Source organism: Theobroma cacao, chromosome 7, assembly GCF_000208745.1.
Source record: "Theobroma cacao cultivar B97-61/B2 chromosome 7, Criollo_cocoa_genome_V2, whole genome shotgun sequence".
Classification (NCBI taxonomy): domain Eukaryota; kingdom Viridiplantae; phylum Streptophyta; class Magnoliopsida; order Malvales; family Malvaceae; genus Theobroma; species Theobroma cacao.
This window is the reverse complement of record NC_030856.1, coordinates 20970026-20981339: the sequence shown is the minus strand read 5'-3', so window position 1 is coordinate 20981339 and position 11314 is coordinate 20970026. Positions and strand designations below refer to the sequence as shown.

General features: G+C 34.4%; 1 protein-coding gene across 2 annotated transcripts; it reads left to right on the top strand.

Annotated features, from left to right (window-relative positions):
* LOC18594996 (myb family transcription factor APL) lies at nt 1664-3989 on the top strand. Of its 2 annotated transcripts, none has more exons than XM_007022722.2 (6): nt 1664-2022; nt 2138-2214; nt 2368-2425; nt 2573-2627; nt 2867-2909; nt 3065-3989. In XM_007022722.2, exons 1-6 carry the CDS (start codon nt 1854-1856, stop codon nt 3716-3718), a joined length of 1056 nt encoding a protein of 351 aa, XP_007022784.2. In that variant the 5' UTR covers nt 1664-1853; the 3' UTR covers nt 3719-3989. The 2 variants fall into 2 exon arrangements, with proteins under 2 accessions (XP_007022784.2, XP_007022785.2); XM_007022723.2 differs by having other exon boundaries at nt 2840-2909.

Genomic DNA, 11314 nt, shown 5'->3' with positions numbered 1-11314 from the left:
TTTTGTTTTGAAATATCATTTCGTATCCATAAAAGAGTTATTATTATTAAGTAATGATCAATTTTGGTAATGTATCATATTCTGATTTGTTAGGACAATATAATTGAGATGGCAGAAAGGATTTATATGATAATTTCTTCTTATCTATCTATTAGTCAATCTTCCTCAGAATCTAATTGAGATATGGAAAACTGATTGGTTTTTATTTATTGTTTCAATAAACAGTTTTGATTTGATTTCTAATTGCACATGTAATAAGTAAAAAGGAAAAAAAAAAATCTAAACTTAGCTCAATTTGGCACTTCGATGGGTAAAACAGGTTGGTTCACATTTTTCTTCCATATGGGAAAGAATTATCTTTTTCCTTTTCTGCTAAGAATAGGTAGTCCAAGACTCCAAGTAGGTGCAAGAGAGAGATGGGACTTGTAAAGTCAAATCGATAATGCACATGATACACAAAAAGATGTTCGTACCACCAAAATTATAACTGCAGAGACTACTAAACAGGACAAGTGGATTAACAAAGATTTGTATCAATTGAAATGGATCACCCAAGTTAAACTATAGTTTCGGAAAACAAAAAGTTCATCAAGTGTCTAAGATCTAATTTGTTCCAGATTGATATTACAATTCTAATAATTTGAATTACAACTGCTTTGTCAGTTCTTTGGATATTTGAGCAAAAGGCAAAAGCAAAAGACAGAAACTACATAAAGAGAGGGAAAAGAAAAAGAAATGATCAACTTTGATTAACGACTAATGAAACTATCTATAGGTTAATTTCCTAGTAATAAATCCTGCATGGCAAACTTGGGCAAGGAATCCAATACCTAGCTAAGAATCTCTTAATCATAAAATTTTGGTGTCAATTGTATCATGACAACCTTTTTCTAGGTAATGACATAAAAGGATGTCTTCGTTTTCCAAACCATCCATCATGATACATACAGATTGAGAACTTCATTATAACCTAAAAAGGGAGTTGTACTATGAAACCAAGAAATTAGTCATGTACGTATATATATATATATATACATATATATATATATATAAATATATGGATATATGGCATATACTAATAAGATAGTGAGTTATTAATTTATATATATGTATAAATAATGAGAGAAGAGATGAGAATGGGCTGACGAAACAAGGGTAGAAGTGGAACATATTGGTCATCATGATTGCAAGAGGGGTCTAAGTCTCGGTCATATCCTAATACTCAAAAAGCTTCACATGGTATAGAAGAATAACTCCACAAAGATACACTCTTCTTTTGGTGATGACAAAAGATAGATTACTCTCAGTCTGAGACATAACAGACATGTACATTCTAACAATGCTTGTGTAAAAGTTTCCGTCTTTCTTTCCCACTCGTCTTTTCTTTGTGAAATGTGGTTCAACAGCCAACACTTCTTTTGTAATTTGGCAGCTGTATATCTGTCATGTCAGTGTAATGTAATACTATTGTATTGTACGTACGCGGATGATGATATCAGTGGTTTTAGTTTAGAGTATCTTTTTCTTTCTTTGGTAAAGGAAGGGGGTGCATGTTATGTTAGAATAGGCGCGCTTTATTGTCTTCTTTGTTTTTGTATTAGATATATATATCACTAGTATTTTTTTTTTCATTTTATCAAGAGAAAACTTGTGGCTTAGTCTTTCTAGTTGAAAAACCACCGAGCCCAACCCTCTCTTCTCTTCTTCAAAAACGCACCCTATTCCTCCCTATTTGCATCGCATTTGTTCTTGAATCTCTTTGGGTATTCTCGCAGCCGCTTAGAGAGAGAGAGAGAGAGAGAGAGAGAGAGCGAGAGAGAGAGAGAGAGAGAGAGAGAGAGAAAGTTGTGAGAATGTTCCAACCCAAGAAGCCCTCAACTATGAATTCCCATGATAGAGCCATGTGTGTTCAAGGGGACTCTGGCCTCGTGCTCACCACAGACCCCAAGCCTCGCCTCCGTTGGACGGTCGAGCTTCATGAACGCTTTGTCGATGCTGTTACTCAGCTTGGAGGACCTGATAGTACCTTCCTTATCTATCCCTATTAGTTGCTTTAAACATTTCTCATAGACATCAGTGTTTTTGGAATCAATCTTCTTCATGTTGGCTGATTGATTTAATTGCTTAACTTTGACAGAGGCCACACCAAAAACAATCATGAGAGTTATGGGTGTAAAGGGTCTTACGCTTTACCATCTCAAGAGCCATCTCCAGGTTTGAATACAACAACAATAGTTCATGCTTGCTTTAGCTTTTTCTTCCAGCGCTTTTGTGAACTTGTCCATGTACCCCTTTTTTTTTTCTTTTAATTCCTCTTTTCCTTTTTGCTTCCTTTGATCGTAATTTTAATTCTTCTTGCTGGATTAGAAATTCAGGCTTGGAAAGCAACCTCACAAGGAATTCAATGATCACTCTATAAAAGATGGTAAGAGAGGTGGACTCTTCTTTCTAGGGTTTTCTTTATTAACACATATACACTCTTTTTTGTTTTCATTTTATTACTATATAACTATTCATGCATGTACCTACATGCTTATTTCTCTTCCTGTTTTCGTGGGAGCTTTGGCGCTAGATCTTCAAAGAAATGCGGCATCTTCCTCAGGCATGATAGCTCGTAGCATGAACGAGTACGTATTGATTAAATTGTTGTGATTTTAGTTTCAAGATTCACAACTTGATGAACTTTAACACATATATAGAGGTGTTTTAAAAGAAAATACTGGGAGACAGAATTCACTTAATTTTGTCTGTTTTTTCTTTCTCTTTTTCATCATTCTTGTTTGGGGGTGTGGGGTTCGGATTTTGTTGTGGAATGTGTGTGCGAAACTGTATATAACAGTAACTCACACATGGTTGATGCGACTAGGATGCAAATGGAAGTGCAGAGAAGAATTCATGAGCAATTGGAGGTATGCACAGATTCTTCTCAACAGATCAATATATATTCTTTCTTGCTTGTTCACTAGATAGAAATCTTCTGGGGATCGGGCTTGCGAAAGGATATATCATTCTTTTGGACTACTTTCTTTGGATGAATCCTTCATGGACTTATCATGCCTGGCAGGTGCAAAGACACCTTCAACTGAGGATTGAGGCTCAAGGCAAGTATATGCAGTCCATATTGGAAAAGGCTTGTCAAACCCTAGCTGGCGAAAACATGGCCGCAGGAGGCTATAAGGGTATGGGAAATCAAGGAGTTCCCGACATGGGAGCGATGAAAGATTTTGGTCCTCTCAACTTTCCACCATTTCAAGACCTCAATATTTATGGAGGTGACCAGCTTGATCTTCAACAGAACATGGACAGACCATCACTCGATGCTTTCATGCCGAATAATGATAACATTTGCCTTGGAAAGAAGAGGCCTAGCCCTTATAGCGGTAGCGGCAAGAGTCCTCTGATCTGGTCTGATGAGCTCCGACTGCAGGACTTGGGAACAGCTGCATCATGTCTAGGACCGCAAGATGATCCTTTCAAAAGTGAGCAGATGCAAATTGCACCACCTTCAATTGATAGAAGTACTGACCTAGATCCTATATCAGACATTTATGAAGCAAAGCCGGTACTTTCCGGCGATGGCATGGGTGACAAGAAGTATGAAGCGTCGCCAAAGCTGGAAAGGCCATCACCAAGAAGAGCACCGCTTCAGGCAGACAGGATGAACCCTATGATAAATAGTGGTAGCGTGGCACAAGGGAGAAATTCGCCATATGGATGAATTGCTAACATTTTACTTAGACCGCACGTAAGTGACTTAAGGATTAATTATGCTCCCCTCAGTCTGATATTTCATTAGGGTTTTAGTAAATTATATTATATTAATTACAATAGGGTTTTGTCTCAGCTATATGATAATGCCATGCATATGCATGCATGCATGGCAATAATCTTTGTTAGTTAAAATTAATTGTTACGAATTTAGTACATCAATTTGTACTTTCCCATGATCCTTATATGACTTATTGATGAATTTTACTAGATATTTATCATCTTTGAAGCTTCTCAATCTGATTGCACTTTTTTGTGTATGCCGTGTATGCCTATTTGAACTTGACAAAACAGAAAATTCATTCTCTTTCCCTTCGTTTTTTCAAATCAACCGATAATTTTACTTTTTCATATTCTAAATTTATTTCTTGTGTTTTTTCTTAATTTATTATGAAAATCAAACTAAAGATAATGGAAATGGGATGAAGGAATTAATACATACCATATTTCTTCACCAATTTAAAATTAAAGTCATTAATTGAATTTATTTTTTGTCTTCAGTGCTAGCAGCTAGAAGTATAAATATGAATTTTGCTAGTTGTCCATTCAACGGTATTGTTGCGTTGCGTAAGAGGAGATGGTCTAATTTCATCAATCTTGCATCTATCATGTTTGCGTGTTAGATCTCAAATCTTTCAAAATTATTTATATATTTATTTGATATGAGGAAGGAAGAATTTGAATCCAACTTTTTTAATAAATACTCATATCTGCACGATCTCAAATCTTTATAATAATGGGGAATACCACCAAACTACTTGACTATCGGCCTTTGGATTTCTCCTCTTTGTTCTCAATGCTAATATGCTCTTTTGGTAGATAGCTATTCACTATTTAGTGATCACAATAGAAAACAAACATGGATTCAACTTCATCCAAGTGCCAAAAAGCCACTATACATATTTATGTTGAAGAAGTTAAGTTCGAAGAGGAAAATGTTTACTTAGTAAATTGGATATGAATGCAGTAATAACAGGTTTATCCTTGAATGATATCATCCTTTTGGTAATAACTTTGCTCATTACCATCTACAGATATATATATTTAATGGAAGGAAGATTACAGTAAAATAAAAACAACATTATAAGAATGTAACAATCACTTCAATACCTTAATATTGGGATCCCCATCAAAACATAAGTCGGGTTTGAATCCCCCTGCCTCCAATGGAAAATATATGCCTTAATATTGAGTGCTTTTTGAAAGTCTAAGCCAGAGACCCTACCATTTGAATATGGTATTTTTGGCTATTTTTGTCCCCGAGAGCATTTTTATATGGATAAAATCAATGCACTACTTGTTGTGATGGTCATGTTCTGTCAATGTCTGCCTGTTGTTACAATGAAGTAAACTTTTAAAAACCGTTGCTCCAAGTTAGTTACTTCCTATCATTGCAGACAAGATCATCGGGAAAACCAATTAAACTAAGCTACCCTAAATAAACAACTAAAACAGAAGGCATTAAAGCAAAAGATGAGGGGTTTGGGGGCACATGCTGCATCAGGCCAAAGCACATAAATCATTTAAGCTCATTTTTTGTACAGAGTGAAGGGAGATAGTTTTGTTAGAGCAAGAATTTCCAACGATACAAGCCGACAGAGCGTATCTATCTTTTAAAGCTCTTTTTCCTTCTTTATCACTCCTTATTCCTTGGGTGTCAGAGATTGAAGAGGACGCATCACTATATTGGTACACAGGAGATATAAATATAACTTATGTTACATGGACTTAAAAGATGTAATAACTCTTAATGCTACTATATTTTGTTAATAATAAGATGAAGATCAGTTGCTGTTTTATTAAATGATAAAAATGTGTAGTATACACAAATAAACTTTTTAATGCTATATTTGAGATGCACATGTAGTTCTGCTGAGGGACAGTCTAATGTTGGAATGATTAGGCTTTTTATTATAAAGAGCTAGTATCTATCTATTTGGAAGGGTGATCCACGCAGGCGCAGCGGAGAGAAGAGGGTTCTGGGTTGTGGAGATAGAAAAAGATGGTGGTGCCTCTGCCACTCACCTTTATTGGTTGCAGAGAAAATTTAGGGGACTGCAAGTTGTCAAGAAAGCTCCTTCGACCGTCCAATACATGTAACTAGAACACAGAGAGAGAGAGAGAGAGAGAGAGAGGGGAAAAAGGAAAAAGCAAATAAAGCCTAAAGGTGTGGAAGAATACAACGCACTCCCACGAGTGCACATATCGAGGAAGCTTCTATCTTTATGTGCATAAAATAAAGTTGAGGAAGGGGTACTGCGTTAAAAGTTGATGCATCTAATCTGCTTTGGTTTTCCTATGTTAATTATTGGCATTTGCAATTCATAGCATTTTATGCATAATTACAATATATATCTGATGGAATTAAAACACTTATATGCACTGCAATTATCAAACAATAAAAGATGGTATAGTTCGAGGCACGTCCTTCCAAGCAATTGTAAATCATTTGCATCCCCATTTTTATAAAGCACTTTGGATTCTCTGTTTGTTTACTTATTTGGCAGCTTTAGGTTGATTAATTGTGTAGAGCAGGCATTTTCTCCAAAAGAGGTACAGTCCCAGTCCCAGTCCCAGAAGCTTCTTTTGTCCCCCTTTCCCCCTTTCTTTCTTGAGAAATTTCGCTACTTAAAAAACAGTTGGATTTTTTTTATGTTTAGAATAACAAGGCACTAAAACTGATGTTCTTCTCCTACCATGCGTTTTTCTTAGTTAGTACACGGCGAAAATAATGTTGTGTTTATTGGGCTGATGGCCCGCATGGGTCCAGACCCATTCTGCTTGCTTTATTGGCAATTAAGGGCCGATGCTTGATAGAGTATTCTTTCTATTTCTTTCTAATGTGTAGTCAAATAGTGTAATAAGTTTGGTGAACAAGTGGGGTGCGGCTAAGTGAAAAGGAAAAAAATAAATTTTCTTCCTCCGTAGACGGAGCAAGGGAAAGATAAGTTTATTCAACAATAGGATTTCTTTGAGAGCATATTTGAGGATTCTTAATGAGGTAATTTCATTGTATTGTTCCAGTTGTTGTGAATCTTAAGTTTTGGGTAAAAAGTTTAGGATATTGAATTTTGTAAGTTCGTTATTTTTGGTTCACCTCAGGTTTTTTCTCTTTACACTAGAAGGCTTTTCACATTTTTTTTTTTAAAGGTGAGGGCTTTCACATATATTTTGTGTTATTTATTTTTTTGCTTACACTTTGATATTTGTCGATTTATTTTTTGTTTGGTTGATTGGTTTGGATTTATTATCTAATGATTATCGTTGGCTTGATTTGTGTTGTCTGTTTACTATGGTATTATATGGTATTGTGCTATTTATAACTTGAGGCCCAACAACTAATACAAGAGAAGGTTACTACTTTAAATATGGAGGGTGATTCGAGTTTCATGATAAATTTAATCGCTTCAAATTACTCAATTTGGAAGTCAATGATTGAAGATCTTCTATATTGTAAGGATTTTTGTGATCCAGTATGAAGTGATTTTACTAAGCCAAAGATATGTCTGGTGATGATTGGAAAAGGATAGACCGAAAGATGTTGGACACCATTAGAAAATGGATTGATATCAATATTTTTCCACCATGTACACTACAAAAAGAAAGAGCTTTTATCAACAAAATAGTTTTTGTAGGTATGTTCCATCATTATTCTGACGAAAATTGACTGATTATCGACCAAACATTGGTAAGGACACAGTTAATAGAACACCGACATATTAGCAACGAAAATTACTACCGGAGCAAATTCCAGAAATTGGTTGTTACTGTGATGGCGTCCAATAATTATTGAAGGCGCGAAGATTGCGGATTAATCGTTTCCATTGGTATTTACTAATATCGACGAAATTACCGGTTGAGGTTTGGTAATGTAATGGTGCCCAACAAGTAGGAAACGTTCGAATAAAGTTATTGTCGACCAACAGTTTCCATCGATATTTACTAATATTGACGAATGCCTCCGACAGAATCTTTGATGGAGTTGTCGATCAATAACTAAATAAAGTTATTAACTTATTTTGCCGACAAAATTTTGTTGGTAAAAGTATTCTAGAATTTTTGGGTTACTAACTATTTTATTGATAGAATTCCATTAATATGTTAAATATTTAGGGAACCCAATCAGACTCCCCCCATTTTGCCCTAGTTGCTTTTCTCTCTTCTTTATTTCTATCCCCCCCCCCCCACCCCACTGTCGCCCACCTTCTTTGGCCCTAATCCAACCGTCCACCTTCCCCCTTCACAAATCCACCCTCTTCGATCGTCGAAGGTCATCAGCACTTCCTTTTACAGATCCACCTCTATCGTTGGTTCATTCCAATTTCCAAGCTTCTTGATAGTTCTTAAGCAAGGTTAGTTTCATTTTTTTTTTGCTATGCTAGTCTATTTTTTGATTTGCTTCTTGAACAGGATTTACCATATTGTTGATTGATGCATGTTGTTGGTTTTGATTCTTTTTTTAATAGCCTTTATTAAGCCTTTAAATTATATTGACAAAGGCAATTAAACCCTTATTTTTTTATTACGATTAATTAAGCTCTTAAATTTTGGATCAAATAAGCATCTTCCACTCATTGTTGACTAACTTTCGTTAGTCAACGGTACAACTGTCAAATTAATGACACACCATCTACCATGTGGCATGTTGATGGATCATTTTGATGATGTCATTGCCATGTGGCAAATGACGTGGCACTAAATGTTGCGTAATAGGATTCGGCTTTTCTTTTCCAACTACATGTCTTAAAATAATTGGCTTAGAGATTTCAAACATTGTTAACAGTGATCCGATCCTTCTACAAATCTTTAGAACAAAAATTAGGCCAGTGGAAATAAGAATAAAAAGATGAATTAAATCTATAGATGTAGGCCTCCTGCAAATATTTGATGAATTGTTAATAGTGATGAGTAATATCGTCCTATGATTATGCCCATGAATTTTTGGAAGTTTGGGAAAAAAATTTATCTTCTTTGTTTCTTGCAAAGATGTGACTTTAACTAGTGCCAAACTTAGCCATTTGAACTTAAAAAAAAAAAAAGAGGATGCACAACAATCAATAGACTCAAAGGCTGCTCTTGTTGCTCACATCCCCTTTTATCTTCACTTTTTGAACTCTTATCTCCCTCTAAAGCAATGAAATCTAAATCTTCTAGATGATTGGGTTCCAAGAATGAAGAGAAATCAGTGTGTGGACCACACAAGATATGTCAATCATGATTTTGAAGAATAAGCCTAATAAAGTATATGCTACTCCTCCATTAAAAAGACTAAATTAATTGTTTGATTTAGTTGTTTTGAACCCGAAATTAATTTGGGAAGGAACCTAGTTTGATTAGCAATTAGGTTGTTTTTTTAATTATTTTTCTTTTAAATCTCTAAGCCAATCATGTTAAATATGTGGCTAGACAAAAAAGAAAAAAGCCAAGTCCTATTCAGCAACATTTAATGCCACATTCTACCAAGTGACAATGCTGTCATCAAAATAACACATCAACATGCCACGTGGTAGATTGCATGGTATTAATTGACAATTTTTTTATTGACTAATGAAAGTTATTTAACAGTTAGTGAAAAGAGCTTATTTGATCCAAAATAAAAGTTTAGGGGTTTAATTAAACATATAAAAGGATAAGGGCTTAATTGATTTTTTTCAACATAGTTCAAGGACTTATTTAGGTATTTAGTCTTTTATATATCTATTTTGGTGTTATGTTGTCATAGTTTAATCCCAAGCCACGACCAGTGCAAGGACCAAAGGGACAGAGCCCACTTGACCTAAATAAGCCTTAGATATAGACAAACAAAAACACTTAACATACTACAATAATATGAGAACTCATATCAAAATAAACATATATTTATATATCTTATGAGGAATGTACATGTCTCAACATGATGTTCAATGCACAAGGTGTGCTTCAATATCCACAAAATATACAAATTTATTACATGTTCAAATATCATTAGCCAACTCATGGCCAAGTAATAATGTATGCCACCTTTGGAAAAAAACAAATGTGAAACCCACTTTTTAATTTAAATTAGAATTGTAACTTAACTTGGTGAGTTGTTAATTTGATGTTTTTAAACTTGAACTATGGACCATTTTGACCTAAAAACTCCATGTATAAAGAGCCATACATGTTCATTTGAAAATATGGTTTGTTGGAGGATAAAAAAGATTATTTTGAGCTTTAAAATTGCTTTCTAGACCAAAACTATCGATAGATGTTCATCATCTATCAATAGTTCAAACCTAGGACGAACATTTATTGATAGATGTTCATCAACTATCAATAGATGGCAACCCAAGCCAAAACTATTGATAGTTTAGGCACAAACTTGAAAAAACAAGGGGTTATTTAGGGCTTTTCACACCTATTTAAAAGCTCTAAAACCTTAGACTTTTCCTTATTTGGCAAAGAACTTCTTTTTCATTAAAAACCTGGCCACCCTATTCTTTTTTATACCTCAACTCTCATCCTTATCAACTCTATGGATTTCAAGCATTTAAAAGTCATCTTCAAGCTTAGATTTTGATTTTAAAGACTTTTAGAGGTAAGGCTTTTTAATTTAAAGCCTTCAGACTTATGGTTTTGATTGTTTTTTAATTTATGGATTTAAAAAAAATTTTTTTGTTCATGAAAACTTAGGATCCGATTTGGTTTTGGAACTCTTGAGCTCACCAAGGTAAAGTTACTCTTAACTCTAGCTAGTGGTAGTCTAAATCTCTTAGTTAGAGTTAGATTACTGATGTTGGTTGAAAGATTTGCTAAAGAATATTTTTGAAAGGATAGATGATTATTAGTCTAGGATTTTATTAGAGAACCAAGTATTTGTGATGGAAACCTTGTGTTAGGTGTTATTGAAGGAAGTTGAATTTTCGGAAGATCGAGTGTTCGATGAAAGGTGCTAGAGGAGAGGCACGTGTCATCGAGATGGGTAGATATGGTGTTTTTAATTATTTTAATATTATTAAGCATACCTATTCTACAACCTTGCATATAAATGAATTTCAATGAGTTTGTGATGTGAACAATGGTTTACAAATATGTTTTAATAAAAATAATATACTATGTAAATATGCCTACTATGTATTAGTTTTGAGCATGATATTTGTCATCTCAAACATGATATTTGTCTATGATGGATGTTTGATTGATGAATTCAAATGTTGATATGAACAATTATATTTACTTATATGAGACCATAACATATGTCACTTTGTCTATGAGATTTTAAAATTGGTTTATTGACCTCGATTTTAGATACGACTCAACCCCTATGATATATTGGTGATTGGATTCACCCCTTTTGTTTAGTAATGAATTTTGAAACATTGGACTGGTTGTAAAATGTTTAACAGAGCTATTGTGTGATAAAGACCTATAGCTAGTGACAATAGACATTAGCCATTGTGCATAAGGATTTGTTTTGTGTTGGTAGCTAACGAAGTTCTACCCCATTTTGAAGAATGGTTGTTGACTACAAGCAATGAATTGTTCTAAGTGTGATGACACTTTTTGTTTTATTTGTCCTTTTGGT

What these genes read in the sequence shown, in the direction of transcription:
- LOC18594996 (XM_007022723.2), top strand. Translation starts at nt 1,854, where the DNA reads ATGTTCCAACCCAAGAAGCCCTCAACTATGAATTCCCATGATAGAGCC. An exon ending in TGATCACTCTATAAAAGATG is followed by an intron (nt 2,426 to 2,572) that starts GTAAGAGAGGTG and finishes CTTTGGCGCTAG; the next exon opens with ATCTTCAAAGAAATGCGGCA. An exon ending in ATAGCTCGTAGCATGAACGA is followed by an intron (nt 2,628 to 2,839) that starts GTACGTATTGAT and finishes TGTATATAACAG; the next exon opens with TAACTCACACATGGTTGATG.